Source organism: Centropristis striata, chromosome 24 (assembly GCF_030273125.1).
Source record: "Centropristis striata isolate RG_2023a ecotype Rhode Island chromosome 24, C.striata_1.0, whole genome shotgun sequence".
Classification (NCBI taxonomy): domain Eukaryota; kingdom Metazoa; phylum Chordata; class Actinopteri; order Perciformes; family Serranidae; genus Centropristis; species Centropristis striata.
In genome coordinates, this window is record NC_081540.1 from 6,929,178 (window position 1) to 6,948,637 (window position 19,460).

The 19,460-nt window shown below is 37.3% G+C and overlaps 1 protein-coding gene across 1 annotated transcript in view; it reads right to left on the reverse strand.

The window, feature by feature from the left end:
• Window positions 1–11,199, reverse strand: part of LOC131962987 (protein FAM184A-like) — an 84,518-nt gene extending 73,319 nt beyond the window's left edge. Inside the window, exon 1 of the mRNA XM_059328112.1 lies at window positions 10,757–11,199. Within this exon, the coding sequence (XP_059184095.1) occupies window positions 10,757–10,921 (165 nt within the window). The 5' untranslated portion in view covers window positions 10,922–11,199. The remainder of the gene's footprint in view (window positions 1–10,756) is intronic.
• Between the last annotated feature and the right edge of the window lie 8,261 nt (window positions 11,200–19,460).

Sequence of the window (19,460 nt, forward strand, 5' to 3'; positions counted from 1 at the left end):
TCTGCTTTTAATCCTTGGATTTAATGGGAAGTCCTGTATGTGTTTCATACTTAATAATGACAATAATGACATTCTGGAAGATGACCGCAAAACTTACAGTCATTTGGATTCTCCTGACGTGAAAATGTTCAAAAGTAAATTCAAAATAATTCATTCCTGTACATATTGCACTGATGATGATGACATGATTCACTTAATTACTGCTTAAGCACTTCTGGTTAGATGCTATCTGCATTTCGTTGCTTTGTGACATGTGCAACACTGTAAAAAATGTTAGTAGAAATTACAGTAAAACACTGTCAAATTGCATCAGGTTGTAAAATTAAACATTGTATATCACCGTAGTAGACACTTTTAATTACCATAAATCAAAGAATAGCATAAAACTTTGAATTCTACTGTCATAAACTGTAGAAAACACATAGTTTTGCAGTAAATATAACATTTTCATGTACAATTTATGGAGAAATGCCAGCTGCCGACAGCTGCGGACAGCTGCCGGTATTTTACCGTAAATTAAACAGACTTTTATTACAGTGAATGACAATAAAGTTGAATTTAATCTAAAATATAGAACTCGATGCATGTTGTTGTCCCTTGCAGAAGTAAAATGTTAAAAAGCAAAGACGGCGGCGCTGTTGTGGAATGTGACACTGTACTGAGCTCATTTCAATGTGTGAAAATGTAAACAGGCTGTGAAATGTGTTGCTTTCACTGGATCTGTTCTAACGGACTTAATTGGCATCTGTCACCCAGACTGGTGCAACCTGACAAGCCATAACAACATCAGCAGCAGAGAAGCATTCAGCCATCGTAAATGTGGAATTTTTTAAACATTTCTCCACCACGTGGGCGAGTAAATTACCGATATACAGGAGATTTTTATCAGGCAGCTAAGCACCAAGTGAGCAAATACATTAAAGAGAAGCAGAGCATGCATATGTCCATCCCTAGACGTGACAGAGAGAAAAACAGAGTGACAGCCTATAGGTTCTTTCTCTTTTCTCTGCTGGAGGTTACAGGGAAGCTTTGTGGCCCGAGGCTCCAATCAAACCGAGCCAGGAGGCAACACAACAGCCTGCAGCTACAGTTACAGTCAATCATCCAGTGAGCAGTAAGACATTTATCACGAATCTCCTTTGACCTCTCTGTGGGCTTCAGGAAGGTGAAAACTACAGTGTGCTTCCACTGAATCATATGATTTCCCCGGAGCGGCTTCTTTTCCCAAAGCAGCGTCAAAGAGAGATTGAGCCGAGCAGAGCAGATGCAGGGCTTGCATGCAGCTATGCAATCTCATATATTAAATACACTCAAGTGGCACTCCAAGAGCACAGACTTACACCAAGGCCAATGGTGCATTCACTTGCTCCTCGGCCGTTTCAATTTCCTGAGTAAGAAACGTATTCACTTTGCTGTGATCATTGGTTTTGAATCTTTAATGTGGTAAACACTCTCTCTTGACATTAAGGAAAGTAAAACACAATTTCTTCACAGTTTTTTTTATGAAATCGGGCCAGTACTAGACAAACGAAATGACAAACAAACCACACCACGCCAAAAACTCCTTGCCCTCCTAGACTATCAGGTCCGGGTATCATTTAGGGCTGTAGTCAACCCCAGAAAATCTTCATGGACTCAAATTATACCTGCTCTTCAAGCAAGTGATTTTTCCAAACTGGAAATTGACTGGATGGGTCAAGCAGACATCGGCCCAGGAGAATGAGTTGTGTCCCGTGTGAAAACGAAAGTAAATAATGCGATTTAAAGAACGCACCCTCTGTGCATCATCTTTTTACAGAACTATGTCACTTCCAGTACTCGTAACTACTTCATTTACGGCATTTACGTACATTTAATTACTGTATAAACAGTTTTTTTATCACCTAACCAGGACGTTTTTTGCCCTAAATCTAGATCAGTGTTTTGTCGCTTAAATTGCAAAAACTAAAAAACCTAAAGCTGCAGCCTCATGTTCAGGCGGTTTGGTGCAGCATCAGCAGTGATACTGGCGTTGTACAGGACTGTCGTGGTGAAGAAGGAGCTGAGCCAGAAGGCAAAGCTCTTGAATTACCGGTCCATCTACGCTCCAACCCTCACCTATGGTCATGAGCTTTGGGTAGTGACCGAAAAAATGAGATCGCGGATACAAGCAGCTGAAATGAGCTTCCTCCGTAGGGTGTCTGGGCTCAGCCTTAGAGATAGGGTGAGGAGCTCAGACATCCGGAGGGAGCTCGGAGTAGAGCCGCTGCTCCTTCGCGTCGAAAGGAGCCAGTTGAGGTGGTTTGGGCATCTGGTAAGGATGCCTCCCGGGCGCCTCCTTTTAGAGGTGTTCCAGGCCCGTCCAACTGGTAGGACGCCCCGGGGAAGACCCAGAACACGGTGGAGGGATTATATCTCTCTCCTGGCCTGGGAACGCCTCGGGGTCCCCCAGGAGGAGCTGGACGTTGTGGCTGGGGAGAGGGACGTCTGGAATGCCCTGCTTAGCCTGCTGCCCCCGCGACCTGGCCCCGGATAAGTAGAGGAAAATGGATGGATGGATGGATGCAGCCTCATGTATATATAATGACGTTCATATGGGTCGTTGTGGGTGGAATTGACAAGCTATTCTGTCCTTTAGGTTGGAAATCTTATGGAAATCAAATGCCAGCAATATAACAAGTGACTATTCCGCGCTGAACGCTGTACATTCGGTGTATATTTCAGATTTGGTGCTCCCTCACGTGCTTCAGCAAGTACTCTGTGTAGAACATTTTGCCGACATTGTAATTTCCACAGACTTTCTGTAATAAAGTAACCAGCTGAGAACAAGAATCTAGCCGGACAAGAGCTGGACCATTGGTCCGTTGGTTAATGGACCAGAAGGTTTCAGCTCTAATATCATTATTCTCTTTCCAAAGATTACTTTGTTCACTTCACTCCAGTCAGAAAGAAAGAAAATTGTTGTGACACACTAAAACAGCCCAGAGGAATCCCATTAAAATGTGTCATTAAAGTCAATCCAAGCAGTGCAGCATTGATCAAGTCCACATGTGTGATCAATCAAACTCTCCACTGTCTGCTGTGACAAATGACCGGCCAATAGCACATTTCCATCAAACGGCCAATTATCATGCGAATTTACAGTCCGAGTCCTTTTATCGTCAAGACGTCAAATCCAGAGCTGCTCTGTGCACAACGGATGACAAATAATGGTGAAAATGACAATATGGACGTTTGAGAGGCTAAAGGACATTTTGTACAGTCGATCACTATTGATTGAACGACAGAATAAAGGTCACTGATGTCTGAAGTCAAACCAACTGCAGCATTTGGCTCCAACAGAACCCTGTCACCGTACTCTCATCATCAGAGGATTACCATCATATTCACTAATTAAAGGCTTAATGAAAGTCTTATTCTCAGAGGTGCTGTAGTCTTAACGGGATCCCTCGACATTTGAGCTTTTAGTCCACTGTTTTCCTTCACCAGACACTCCATGAAGTGGCAACGCAGTCTCTGTTACCAATTAGCTGAAGCACACAGAGCGTTTGCTTTGTCCTCCCAGTCGTGGTGTAAAAGCATTTTGCATCTGTTCCTTCTTTCGTTGTTGTGCTGCTCCGATGCTCCAAGGACACTCGGCGTGCACACTTTACTCCCCGAGCACCACTACGCCTCATCACAGCCTCAGTCGCACACACAGCAGGCGGGAAAGAGGGCACGCTGAGTCTCTCTGGCAGAGAAAACACAAGTCGTGTTTTCTGTGACACTCGGAAAAGAGCAAGGTACAAACTAAAACATGGTGAGGCAAACATCCTCTGATCCATCCACTGCTGTAAACACACACTGGATCTAGTTTCTTAATGCATTGGATTAAATAAGCGGCATCCCTTTTAAATGCAAACAACAAAGCCCAAAGTCACGACAAATACCATGACGTCATCCAGCACAGCATCAGCTGCAGGCCTAAATCTGAGTTCTTAATTATTTTCAGAGCTGGACTTGGGAAAGTCTCAAGAGACTGCTGCGACGTCCCAGCAAGTATCCACACACTCATTTCACATCCAGTGGAGATAAAAGAGTCTATGAGGCAAAAGCTCCACTGTCAAAGTTTCTGTGTCCTTAATTTGGAGCATAACTTAATAATTTAAGTATCAAATAGGTGGCAAAATAATGCCTTCATGCTGAGCTGCTTGAGCATATTTGGAGCTGTGAGGACCCGCTAGTGTTCACAGCTGAAAAGAGACAGAAATAAACTGTGTGATCTTTAAAGCTGTTCAACTAATATCAAAAATACATATTTTTAATGCTGCCCCCTCTTCATCAACTAATCTCTCATTCTGGTTTTCAGTGACTAAGATTTCTTTTTTGTCATTAGTCATGCTTTTTTTTCACGCTGAATTAATTAATTCTAAGAGACTTGAGCTCATCTCTGCAAACCACAAGATTAAGACGATTTGTCAATAAAATCATACGACTGTTAGTCAACTAAAGATGTATTTAGTAGAGAATAGCCCAACATATGTGAAACATCCTAGACAACAAGGTCTGTGGATTATGAGCAACCAGGTCAGGATTTCTAGAAAGAGACATTGATGCACGAGGGATGCACCATATTGGATTTTTTTTGCAGATAACCAGTACGGTAATTTCCTGTTGGGTCTCTTTTTCCTTCTTTGCTGCCACAAACTGGTCTTAATGGTCTGGACGCCGGTTCTTGAGAGATTTCTCCTTGGCTCCTCCTCGCATCATTGAGCAGTCATTGCAAATAGCAGTCTTGCTATTAGTTTCCTACAGTTTCAATACTTCCACACCACAGACATTTAACTTCTCCCTCTCTCATGCTGCACGTAGACGCCGTGACGTCATCAAGTTTATTTTTTACTTATTATATCGGCATGTTGGTCGATGTCGGATAATTCATTTTTAAGCCAGTATCGGTTGATAACGTGCCGATAATTTGTGTATCCCTATTTCAAATGTGATATGGCCTGCTTGTGTTTGCATGGATTTCCTGCTAAAGAAATGCAGGTTAGGTGAACTTCAGAATTACTTTGATAGACAACTTGTCCTTGCCCATTTAGTCCCATCATATAACTCACACCAAAACAATCTAGACCAGGGGTGTCAAACTCAAATACACAATGGGCCAAAGTTTTAAACTTCAATAAAATCGCGGGCCAACATTGAACAAATAAACCTTTTAATATATACCAAACATGTTTTGCTTTTACATTGAGTATGGAACCAGCAATGCTTTTAAACATACAATATATAACTAAATAGTGCAGACATGCAAATCAAATTTCAAATAAAAAACACGTCATTAATGTCATTAATTTATTAAATAAAAAATTAAATAAAAATCGTATGCCTTTTCTATTTGCATCCTTCTGATTTAAATATTTAAAAAAACAGGTTAATAAATTCTGCCTTTCTTTTCGGGAATTTTTGGGAAGGGGTAGCTTGGAGACAGCTCTAGCTTGAGGTTGCTATGGCGACTGTCACAGAGGAGCGTGTTTCTGGGTCCTGTCCTGATTGACGCGCCAAAACAACAACAGGGCATTGTGGGATTTGTAGTATTAGCGGTAAATGCGCCGTATAATACCGGCGGGTCAGCTTTTATAGTACAATAATTTTATAATAATTTGGTATTGCCTCGCGGGCCAAATAAAATTACACTGCGGGCCAAATTTGGTCTGCGGGCCAGAGTTTGACACCCCTGATCTAGACTGATCAACAGCACTACAGGTAAGACAAATTATGCATTTTAAATTTTTTGGTGAACTGTCCCTTTAAGCCACCTTCTGCCCTTTAATGTGAGCTCAGCAGACTGGGGCTTGTCTGTGCTCCGACACAGCAAGAAAACAATGTGACTCTTCAGCCTCGTTTGGCTGAATTTAATTCTCAAAAAGGTTCAGACGAGCTGTGCAGCCTCTATGGATCAAATGCAGAATGCGGTGGTCAGTTTCAATAACAATGCATTTACACGACAAGCTGCTAATCAAAGTAAAAATGTAGACAACAAGCTACAACAGTTCCACCTGTCAAGACTGAAGAATCGTTCCATCCATCAAATAGATGATTTTTAAAACGCGTTAAGTACAATCTATGTGGCTTTCTTTAAAATGATGCAATGATATGAAAGGCAGATTCCAGGATGTCTGCTGGAAATCTCTGCAGCTGCAGACCACGACACATGTTGCATGTAATCAGAACAGAGCAGCTCGTCTACAGCACCACCGGGACAATGAGTGTCTGATCCTGGACCGTACATTCAAACTGCTCATCAGATCTCTTTATTGAGTCAATCTGAGCCGGCCAGGTGCTCTGTTGGTAGTTTGGGTTAAACCACATCAGTTGTAAAGCTGAAACTATGGTTAAAGCTTCTTGACAGCTCAAACCAAATTATTTATTCATGGATAAAATGATTAAGCGATTAATTTAATTCTAAGTCACCCTTGAATGAGCTCTCCTTAAGTCCTCTACAGTATTCATAACATTAGATGTGTTTAATTGTCCTTGATCAATTTCACTTAACCTACTGTTTAAATAGGAGCTTCTGTCCTCCATCCATTTACATTTTGAGAGCCATTACTTTATATCTTTGCTGAAAAACAATATGAGGTGTTTTCTGTGTGCTTTCTTTAAAAAATGGCCAACACAAAGAAGGTTGTACTGTGTCCTACAACTAGAAAATGTCCTACTTTCTACCTGCTTTACCCTCATTACTGAAGGAAACAATGCAGCCGCACACTTGCCTGTAAACAGTTAAAACCATCAACAATACTGAAAGCGGAATGAATTAAATACACAGCAGCTGCAAAGAGAACATGGATTTAGTTCATGCTAGAATTACCGCGTCTAAGTGGAATAAAACAAACACATGAAACACATGAGTAGCCGTTGGGTGACGACAGACACGGTTCCCACAGAACAGAAACACATGCGCCACACTGAGCAGATCAAGTTAGCTTGTAGATAAACCCACACTAGCAAAACTCAGGGGCATGAATCTGCCATAGCACCTTCAATTTTTTAACAGCGAAGACATCTGGATACACTACACCACACATAGAAGTGCTCTTAGCTTTCCAGGAAGGCCATTGCAGTAAAATACACTCAAATTCCTCCAATGACTTCCAATTTTAAATACATTTTCTCCACCAGGGAGCTAAACTTAAAGGCCTCCCACTTCTTTTGTCTATTTAACAAACTAGTGCAGTGCCCGTAGGAAGTATGTATTCAAACATTAAATGCCACACTACAACATCTGCAACTCCATAAACCACTTACTTTTCATAACACACCGTCCAGCACGTACACATTGAACATTGATTCGCTGGAAACTATTCGAATATTATTGGAAAATCGAACCTTGTAGCGCACTTTAAAAGTCTGAAAGATAGGTAGGCTAAATAGACTTACAGATGAGATGAGTCAGGGTGGAAATTCAGAGTGAATTGTGTTACTGACCAGGTGTAGGCCTATCACACAATGGGGCGGAGCTCCACTAAAAGGGGGCGGAGCTCCTCGAAAAGGTGTCCGATCGGAAACAGTGCAATGCCGCAACACGTCCTACGTAAATAATGATATTTTGAAAAATGAATTCAAAAATCTTCAAAATCGAGGATGCACACCTTCGTGCCATGACTGACTAACGGTCAGAGAGATATGCCCGAGACACACATCTACACACACACACACACACACACACACACACACTTCTTGCTTTATAGATAGATGGATAAATGGATAGATAGATAGATAGATAGATAGATAGATAGATAGATAGATAGATAGATAGATAGATAGATAGATAGATAGATAGATAGATAGATAGATAGATAGATAGATAGATAGATAGATACCGTCAGTAAACAGGAGAAGAAGAGAGAAAACAACAACAAAAAAGAGGTTGCTTATCGGACAACTTTGGCCACCCACGAGAGAAAATGGAGAGAAGTCTTCAGGAATTGGATTCTATTGAGCAACTCAGCTCAGAAACAGCTGATCAGTCATGTGAGTTAAATGTTTCTATTTCCCGAAAAAGACAAAAATCACCTCAAGCGAGCATAAAAACTTTTATGCACGTTTTTCAAAAGTTTTTTTAAATTTTGGTGTTTCCATCAAGCTCTTCCCATGCAAAACTTCAAAATGTGCCTCAAAACGAGTTGATGGAAACACCACTACAGATGACATGATTGCAAGTCACCCATTAGGATTAGGAAATCAACCCACCACTTTTTAAAGCCTCTTCCTGCCAGCTCTGCTACTGAGTGGAGGTTTTCACATGTAAATATCGGAGTAAACACAGAGGAAAAAGGTGGAGAAGCTCAGCATGAGCTCCGATCCCGACCATATGGAAAAGCTAAATCCATCCATCTCTCCATCAGAGGCGCTGAGGCCAGTCTGGAGGAATAAAACGCCGGCTGAGATCCCAGCCACATATTCTTTCTTCCCTGCCAAGCGTTCTGCTGGCCAAGGTACAGGCGTGGGATAACGAGCTGGCGACTCAATGCCTGCATGCAGCGGACATCAGTAACTGTAATCTCTGTTGTTGCATTGCAATCCTGGAATATCGGACAGTGCCATCCAACCAGGGCTCTTTTTCTACACACCCATCCAATATTCCTTCATGTTAATATTGTACATGTGACCGTGCCCTTATCAGCAATAATGCAAGAATTTAAGCAACTAACAGGATTACATTTCACTGGAATTGCATAAATCTTGTATAATTTCATGGGACAAATAAAATGACTTGATTTTTTTTACCTTTTTAAAATACAAAAATGTATATCATGTAACTTGAAGTACCACAACATACTGACCTATGTGCAGAAGAAAAACAAACCAGAACTGATAATATTATAAATAATTATTAGAGCTTGAACAATATAATGCTTGAATGATATTATCATGTCAGTGTACAATATGTGCTGATATGAAAATGTTTTTTGCATAATATATAATGCAGAAAACAATGCTTAGGTTGATTTAGAAAATTATGTGAGCGTTTTATTTTATGTTTATTTTTTATTTTTTTTAAATGGTGTACTGATATTTATTAGCTATTTATTTTATTATTTTCAATTTTCTCAGTTATCATTTCTAGAATTGGCTGATATTGCACTACATGTACAGTATGTATAATGTTTAATAATGATAAATATGGTTTAATAAAGTGATTTGTTTAAGAAAACAGCCTTCTGAGTATCTTTGCATAGTCATTATGGTGCAAAAACGGCACACAATCTACATAGAAAAATCTATTTTCATCAAAGCTCAAAAATTCTCTATACTGGCTACCATATTGATTATCTAAATATTGATTATTCTCTTCTAATGTCAGTATTGGTCTGGGTCTTGGTCTAAAAAATCCCTTATCGGCCAGTCAGTCACCTTTTGACAAAATAAAAGTTTGTTGAGTAAGTCTGTGTGATAAAAAACAAGATGTAATTTTGTGGTTTAGCATCCTGTCTTGTTTCAGTAGTGTAGTGATGGTTTCCAGCCATCCATCCATAATTTCAGCATGTGCTTATTCTGTGCAGGCTTACAAGTACAGGTGCATGCTTTCCAAATAGAAAATATCCTGGACAGGTTGTCAGGTCTATCACAGTCAACCTGAAGTTCACTTTACATGCATTTCTTCAGTAAATCCATGCAAACACATGCAGAACATGGTAACTATGGACAGAAAAGTCATATAATTGGTTGAAATAATCACATTCTTGGGCTGCATCAATCTCTTATTCGTGGACCTTAATTCCAACGCCATTGTCTTGCCAACCTCGCCACGACAAACAATTTCAATCAACCGCTGCATTATAATCCTGGATATCCACAGTTTCAATCTATTTGCAGTGTTGTGTGTATTTGTACAGCTTATCCTACTGTACACAGTGTCTAATTCTGAACTGGGATAGTATCACCCTGCCTGTTATGTAAAAAAGCTTCTGTCCTCCACTCTGCTTTTGTCTCACCCTGTGCAGCATGATCACATAATGTGATTAATTTACATTTCACCCACCCTGCCATAAAGCCAAAAGCCTATAGATGTGAACTGCAGCTGCCACCTTAAATCTTCCACTACAGCGTGAAATATACCCTACACTGTTTTCAGGTGGAGTACAAAGAAGCAGCTCTGCCAAACCCCTGCATCCCTCCAACATTACATAACTTCCCTCGGCCCTTGAGTGCCGATGGCAGCCCTGTGATGGCAGGAAACCATGCCCAGGTTAAACAGCAGTGTGGTAGAAGGTCAATTTACAGCAACACACATATAAAACCCTCAGCTTTTAGTAGGATGATCATGAAATACAGTGGTCACAGTTTTTTTTTTCTGCAGGCAGAGTACATGCTGAGTACAGTACTACCATCCTGCACAAAGTAGTAAAATGACAAGAAACTCTTTCTAGGTATTCACTTCCTCAAAACTACTGCAAAATAACTACCACTATTAAAAAGCAGCAAAAACAACCTTTGCATGAGTATTCAATGGTGACCTATGAACCTTGCAAGCATGCAGAGCAGTTAAATATCATGCAACCTGATCCAAAATACCATCACATCTGACTTTAGCGTCCAGCCCCCTGACCTGCACCAAACCCCATGTAAAAAACACCATAAAACAGCGCCACATCCCTCCTCATCAGCATGTTTACATCCCACAACAGCAGCAGCTCAACCCCTCCACAGTACTACTCCATTTACATCCCCAACCTGCATGAATGACTGGACCACTACATTTAAAAACCACTCACTCACACATACACACCTTGGTCAGCTGTGCTATCTTCTTGCTCATCTTCAGATGCAGGTCTTGAGTGTATTCCAGCGTCAAACTCCCGTCGTAAAACATGCTGGAGGTTGGAGAGGGGGTATATTTGGTGCTGCTCGTCGAGGTGTTGTACGGAGGCTGCCAGCCTGCCCCCGTCGCCATTTTCGCGGGGAATAAACCCAAACACGACGCTTTAAATTTAAATGAAATGGAGCAGCGGCTGCTACGCGTTTATTCCTCCCATTGTTGTGTTTGTAGTTAATCTTTCCTTTTCGGGCAGGAGAGGAGGAAGATGGGGAGCAGAGACAGCGGGGCGCGAGACCGTCCCGTCGCACGCATCCGCAGCGGGAGCGAGCGCGCGGAATGATGAGAGGCGGAGACGCGCAGCAGCTGCTCAGCCAATGGCAGGTTCAATCGGCTGTAATCTGTAATGCAGCTTTCTAAGACTTAACCTTCTGGAGTCCATCTATTCATTGAATATATACTGAGCATGTTTTATTTACAATAATACATTTATTTAAATAACAGACAAGCTGAGAAAGCCAGTTAAAGTGCAATCAAAGGGGCTTTCACACAGTGTGCCATTTATGTTTATAGACCAGGGGTCTCAAACTCAAATTACCTGGGGGGCCGCTGGAGGCAGTATCAAAATGACCAAAAAAAGACAGAAAATTACTAAAAAAAAAAAAAAAAAAGACACAAAGTGGCAGGAAAAAAACTAAATTATTTTAAAAAGACACAAAACGACCTAAAAGAGACACAAAATGACATAGAAGACTAAATTATTTAAAAAAGACACAAAATGACCAAAAAAGACACAAAATTACAATAAAAAAGATACAAAATGACTGAAAAAACACAAAATTACCAAAAAAGACAAAAAATACTTAAAAAAGGAAACAATTACCAAAAAAGACACAAAATTATTAAAAAAGACACAAAATTATTAATAAATATAAATATAAAATGTAAATAAATATAAATATAAATATAAATATAAATATAAAATATAAATAAATATAAATATAAAATATAAATATGTTCTGCTGCTTGAATCCCAGAATACTTGGACATGTATTCTGCATTATATTAATAAATTCACTAAAGTTTAAAAAATCAAATAAGAAGAACTAGAAAAAATAACAGCCGAGAAGCTTTTTTTTAATAGCCTACTTGTATTTTTTTCTTAAATAAAGTGAACAAGTTTAGAACATTTTCAACATCAATCTGGTAATAAAGTTCATACAACATTTAAAAAATAAAAATATGGAGGGTTGGTGGCTTTTTTAAAAAGTAATCAAATAGAATAAAAATAGAACTCAATATATGCAAGTTTTTTTTAAATGCCTTGGGTTTTTTTTTAAATACATTTGAGTGCTTTCTTGATAATTGAAACATTCATGAGGACAACAATGGTACTGATTTTCTACATCTGTGGCTATTTTCAGCCATATTAAGCAGGATATTGTACATAATTGTATACTATAAAACAGAATGATAAGTAAATTGATGAGTGGTTGCTTTAATGTTTATGCTGCTGTACACAAACCATCTTTATAACTGTAAACTTGGAGCGATGCTGCTGGCCTTCATTCATACTTTATTGCATCACATCAGTGTGGAGATGCTGCAGCTGTGGCTGATCCTGCACTGACACCTGCTGGTCATGTGACAGAAATGCAGGAATGTGAAGTCTACAGTAGCTTTAGACCAGGAGGGGTGGGCAACCTGCGGCTCTGGGGCCACATGTGGCTCTTCAGGCCATCTACAGTGGCTCCATGTGGCTGTGACAAAAAAAATTATACCAAATAAAATGTCTTTTGTATTGCCATGACAGCGTATCTTGTTTGAATGTAGCATAAAAACTGTGGTTTTCAGTTGAAAAGGCTAACTTCATCCCTGTGTATACTTACTAGTATGTATATTTTTTCTATCTGAGCCTTTTCTTTCTTGTTCTTTTTCTTTCTCTCTTTCTAAGTATACTGTAAAATGAATGACTTCATAAAAATAAAGTTTAAAAAAAGAAAAAGAAAAGAAAAGGCTAACTTCTGTTTGTTACCAAACTTAAACTTCAACTTGAATTGAGAAGCAACATTTCACCATGGTGAGTTAAGTTTTATTTTCAGTTACTATTTTTATCACAGTAATGTTGTGAGGTGGCATTAGTGAGGTAAAGTTAGCTTTGTATTAGACAGAGACCTGCTTTGTATGGAAGCTAACAGGTAAGCTAGCTCAGCTAACGAACTGTAGCTAACATGCTGTTATAAATACAAAAAATAAGACATATACAAACATTATATACATACATTTCTGCTGTTTGGCATTTATTATTAATACATATTTTTGTGTTTGTTTGTTTGTTTCCTTCCCTAAGAGTACTTTGTATTTTAAAGATATTTGCACATTGAAGAAAATATATTTTGTCATGTTAAATAAGTTAAAATGTGTTGTTCCATGTAGAAGTAGTAGTAGTAGTAGTAGTATGAACATCAATCAATAAATATATTTAAATACACAGTACAGTATAAGTGGTGTATGACATATATAATATAGGAACAAATATGGAAGGCCTAATATAGGCCTAATGTGGTCGGATGTAAACAGAGATATGTTATGTGTAATGTTAGCTGAGTATTAGTTTCAGATTCTGCAGTTATCATATAATCTTAATCAGTTGTTATACACTAATGTATTTTCCTCATATAAATACCTTTAAATCAAAGTTGAATTTCAGCATTTTAACCCCACAGTGAGTGAGTAATTTCCTCTAACATTTCCATGTACTCTACAAGATTCCTGTCCAAAGAAAAATATTTGAAGTTGCCTAAATGTTGTTGATAATATTCTTACCTCAGTAAGGTTATAGAGTAATTTCACAGTGTGGTAATTTTATTTTTCTCGAAGTAAAGAATCAAAATACTACAGATGTGTATCAGCCCCCACATCAATCCCAAAGAACTAATAAACAAATGTGTGTGGCCTTCCAGGTCTGGGACAGAATAAGTTGTTGAACTCCAGGAGCTGGTTGAGAGAACGAAGAGGGAAAAGCTAAGTTTCCTGAAGCAGATCTCCAACAACAGTAGTCGCGTGGACCAGGGGCCGGATTCACAAAGCATTCTTAAGAAAAAAAAAGCTTCTTTAGTGGCGCTTTTTTCTTAACTTTGCTCTTCAGATAAAAAGTAAGAAGATTTGGTATTCATGAAGAAATTCTTATCTTTTCTTCAGTTGTTTTCTTAACATTATTCTTAAGTTTTCTCCTAAGATAGAACTTGAGAACAAATGAGATTCCTGAAAACAAAGTTCTTAGATTTCTTCTGATATTTCTTCATAACTTTAAGAGAATCCCTCAGCAGTCTGAAAACAGCTACAGTGAAAAGTCTTGATTTGTATTTATTTGAACAAATTTGTATGACATAAATTTGATTTCTTTAATATTTAGTTTAGCCCTAGACAATGTGTTAACAAGTTTAGAGTAGTTTTTTTGTGAATGTATCACATAAATATTCTGTCAGTTGACATATAATTCAAATGTCCTTTCAGTCTGTGTGACATGTAGCCTAGGTCTATTCCGAGATTACACTACAATGTACTCTTAGTAAATCACAGACACAGTTGTTTTATTTGATACTACTTAATTATTGATCTAGTGATCTTAAGTTAAAAAACTAAGAACTTCCTAAGTGAGAAAAATAAGAGGTTTCTAAGACATACGACATAGCATTTAAGAAGATTCTTAGGCACATCCTTTTTTTTCTTAAGAATTTTCTTAAATTTTATCTTAAGAACATTTTTGTGATTCCGTCCCCAGGTGTCTCTGCAGCAGATAGAGGAGGAAAAGGAGCGCCAGCGACAAGAGATCAGGGTGAGCTGCAGATATACTTTTTTTTATTAAACTGAATACATTCATCCATCACATTTCTAATCAAGTCAGTTTCATAAATTCCCTTTTTTCTCTTAATGACACAACATGAAGGTTACCAACGTTTTTGCATTCCTTAAATTATCTTCAGTTGTAATTTGTGTGTTGGACTATATAGTGGCAAGATACAGAATATTAGAGAAACAAAATACTCAAAAAAACAACAACAGAAAAGTGAATATACGAATGAATAAATACATTTACTTTGTTTTAGACTTATTATAGAGCCTGATATGTCTCTACCATTCTCTGCCAAAATCTTCAGACTATCTCTTGTCCTTTATATATATTTGTAATATAAAATCATGTATCTATGTGGTTTACTTTAAAATAAGCTTTACATTATTCTTCACTTTTTTGAGACTTTATGCACTTTTGAATTCTGATGTTAAATTAAAAGCAGCTGGGATTTTAATCTAATGGTTCCCATTAGGTTTAGAGGACAAAAGGTTGAAAAACATTTTTACATTTTATTGTATTTTTTTACAGAGTGCAAATCCCATAAAAAGTTTTAAAATTAAAAAAAAAAAAGGTAAATTACTTTAATTACAAATATTAACTATAAAATAAAAGTTCAAATCTGTAACTTATTATAATGGGACATTAACAGGGTTTTTTGTAGTATTATTCAATTGTATATATATATATATATATATATATATATATATATAATTTATTTTTTATTTTAACACTGAAATTTAGCATTCAAGGCCATTAAGCAATTGAATAATACTACAAAAAACCCAGTTAATGTCCCACTATAATAAATTACGTGTGAAATGTGAACTTTTATAACTTTTATTTTATAGTTAAAATTTGTAATTAAAGCAATTTACTTTTTTATTATTATTTTTTTTTTTACTTTTTATGGGAATTGTACTCTGTAATATATATATATATATATATATATATACAAACACACTTTACACACTGTAAAAAAAATACAATAAAATGTAAAAATGTTTATATATACGTACATACATACACACACACACACACACACACATAACATATGTGAAATACATATCCAGTGCCTTAAAGTATTTTGTTTTGGTCTAAAGTGTCTCTTATTCTGAAAATATTTTTGACATTTTAGATGGCTGCTGTCCTTTATAATAACTAAATGTTGCTTCACTTGAGCTTCATGTCCACTAGAGGGCACTATCAACCTACAAATACAACTCAGTGCCTGTAATCTTGTGTTCCTGAATGAGATCAACCTGACATTACAGTGTGGTCATGGCTCATTCTTTAAACACCATGACCAAAGTGCAAGACAACACAGTTTTGTTTGTTTCTCCTCGTCACTGCATCACCAACAAGCCTCCCTCCTCCTCCACCCTGCACCTCCTCCCTTGAGTGACGGCGTTCTGCTGCAATGGTTAGTTTGCCAGGCGGTGCAGTGGCAGGTGTGGACGGCTTCATTTAGCTTAGTTAGACGTTCAGACAGTCGCTCAGAGCTTCTGCTCCTTCCTGCACTGAGCCTGCAGGCTGCAGTCATGTGCTGCACTTCACTGTTTACTCAACTGCTGCCTTTTCTTTCCTCCTGACTTCATGTAGAACAATGCATCTTGGTGTGGGAAGTCACTATGAAGTATTGCTGTAAATGTAGGTTAAAGTGGGACTGCTGGGATTAGCAAGATTTTGAAATCCTGAGACAGCCATGATCGACTGAATGTGTTGAATCTGTCGTTTTGTGTCTTTTTCAGGTCATATTGTGCTGTTTGTGATCGTCAGGTTCCTCTTTTTTAGATATATTGTGTCTTTTCTTGTTTCTTAGTGGTGTTTTTGTCTCTCTCTGGGGTCATTTTCCCCTCTTTCTGGTCAGTTTGTGTCTCTTTAAACTCATTTTGTGTCTCTTTAGAGTGTCTTTTTCGGTTATTTTGCGGTTATTTTGCGCTTATTTTGCGCTTTCGGTTATTTATTTCGCTTTTCTTGTGTCTCTGTGGTCATTTTTCATCTTGCTGTGGTTGTTTTGTGTGTCTTGGTGGTCTTTTTGTGTCTCTTCAAGCTCATTTTGCATCTCTTGGTGTTCTTTATGTGCCTTTGTGATAATTTTTTTTGTCATTTTTGATTGCTTAGTGTCCCTTTGTGGTCTTTTTGTCTTTCTCTGGGGTCATTTTCATCTCTCTGTGGTCAGCTTGTGTCTCTTTAAACTAATTTTGTGTCTCTTTAGAGTGTCTTTTTCGATTATTTTGTGTCTCTTTAGAGTGTCTTTTTTGGTTATTTTGTGTCATCTTTTCTTGTGTCTCTGTTGTCATTTTGCATCTTGCTGTGGTTGTTTTATGTCTCTTTTGTGTATTTTTGTGTTATCTTTGGTCATTTTGTGTCTATCTGAGCTCATATTATGTCTCTATTTCATTGTTTTTCTGTCATTTTTGCTCTTCATGAGATTTATTGTGTCTTTTTCGGTTATTTTGTGTCTATCAGTCGTCTTTTCTTGTGTCTTTGTGGTCTTTTGCGAGTCTTTGGGTGCATTTTGCATCTTGTTGTGGCTGTTTTATGTCTCTTGGAAGTCTTGTTGTGTCTCTTAGTGGTTGTTTGTGTCTTTTGGAAGTTATTTTGTTGTCGATTTTAAGTCATATTGAGTCGTTTGTGATCATGTGTCTATTTTTGAAATTCTTTTGTCGTTTTTGGTTGCTTTGTGTCTTTCTCTAGTCTGTTCTTGTGTCTTTGGGGTCATTTTGCATCTTGCTGTGGTTGTTTTGTGTGTCTTGGTGGTCTTTTTGTGTCTCTTCAAGCTCATTTTGCGTCTCTTCGTGTTCTTTATATGTGCCTTTGTGGTTATTTTTTGTCATTTTTGATTGCTTAGTGTCCCTTTGTGGTCTTTTTGTCTCTCTCTGGGGTCATTTTCATCTATTTGTGTTTGTTTTGTATAGATAGATAGATAGATAGATAGATATACTTTATTTATCCCAAGCTGGGAAATTACAATGTAGCAGCAGCATTACACACAGAGACAATAACAACACAATTAAATAGAAAGAACAACCTAGGCATACTTCAAGCAATAAAATATAAAAATACAATAAAAATACAATAAAATACAATAAAATGTAATGTAAAAATAAAAATAAAGTGTCTAAAGAAGGAGTATGTATTAAGGAGTAAATTCCAGTGCAGAATAAATATGAATATGCAGTATAAAAAGTATAAAAATAAAAATGTTGGTGCTATGAAACAAATAAGGTGCAATGAACAGTGTGCATAAAGAACACATAAAGTGCATAACGACAGTATGTAATGTATTTTGTTGTGTCACTTAGAGGTAATTTTTCTTTCAGTACAATGCGTCCCTTTGAAATGTGTTAAAGAAGTAACTACTGTAGGGACTGCTGGGACTAGCAAGATTTAGACTTGACTTCTAACTACTTCTTGTGCTTGAGTGGCTCCTGAATGCTTGAAGCTAAATGGTCTACTGATGTGAAATAAGTGTTTCCTCCAGTTTACTTAACAGTGCATGTAGCTGTAGACATATTTTGGATGTTTCTTTCCACCATTATGGAAGACGACTTGTTCCAGAAGCACGATAGCCCAAAAATCTGACCAGTGCATGAAAAAACCAACATGTTTTTGCTGCTAGTGTCTCACCTTATAAACCAGAGCTTTAATAGTTAATGAAAAGATAAAACGGCTTGTGTTCAATGTTGTGACAGTGGGAAACGAGCAGAGACGAACAGCAGAACACATACCTTACAGAGCTGATAAATGAGATATTCCCTCAAAGACAATTATTCATTCCAAGATTAATAAATAGTTCTACAATTGGTGCACTTATTTAGTTAAAAATTTAGATAGTAAACATTTAATATTTAAATAATAAATAAATAAATAATGTATATATCTGTAGTATAACTATTTTTTTGTGTTTGGCACATTTTGCTTTTTAGATTAATTTTTCCCATATTTTATTTTATTTTATTGTATTTTTACACTGTATACACTGTGTACACTGTAGCAATTGAATAATAGTAAAAAAAAATGTTAATATCCCATTATAGTAAGTTACAGATTTAAACTTTTATTTTATAGTTAATATTTGTAATTAAAATAAATCTCTTTTTTTCTTCCTTTTTTAAAATAAAAAATATTTGTAATGAAAGTAATTTATTTATTTTTATGGTATTTGCACCTTGTAAAAAAATACAATAAAATGTTAAAAAAAAAAAAAATTTAAAAAAAGAATATTTGTAATAAAAAATAGTTATTTACTTATTTTATGGCAGGTGCACTTGATGTTGAATAAAAAACCTAGGAAAAAAGAAAAAGTGTAAAAATCTCTAAAACAGACTATAAATAGACTTTATGAACAGATGTTTGGTGCTGCAAATAGGAGAAATAAGAAACCTGACATTTATTTACTGGAAGTGATGCATTATCCTTATAAACATCCTCAGCCATCTAAACACTCACATATGCACAGACCCATGTGTTGTTTCCCATGTGGAGTGTCATATGTGAATGGATGAATGGCTTCCTCACAATATTTATAATAAGTTTAACCAACAGAGGTGTTTGAAACGTTTGTCCACCCTGACTAAATTATTCATTCTGTTCTTGGGGTGACACATTTTGTGCAGATCCAAGTGTGAAACGCGGCAGACAGAGCTGGGGATTGTGAATAACAAAATAAAAGACTCCAAATCAAGACAATAAAAGACTTTAATTTCAAACCAGGCATCAAAGGATGACAGCTGAAGACTGATTGAATATCAAAGAGATAGAGAGAGGCTGGTGCAGAAAGAGAAAGCGCGAGTGAAAGGAGGAGAGAGGGGGAGGAGA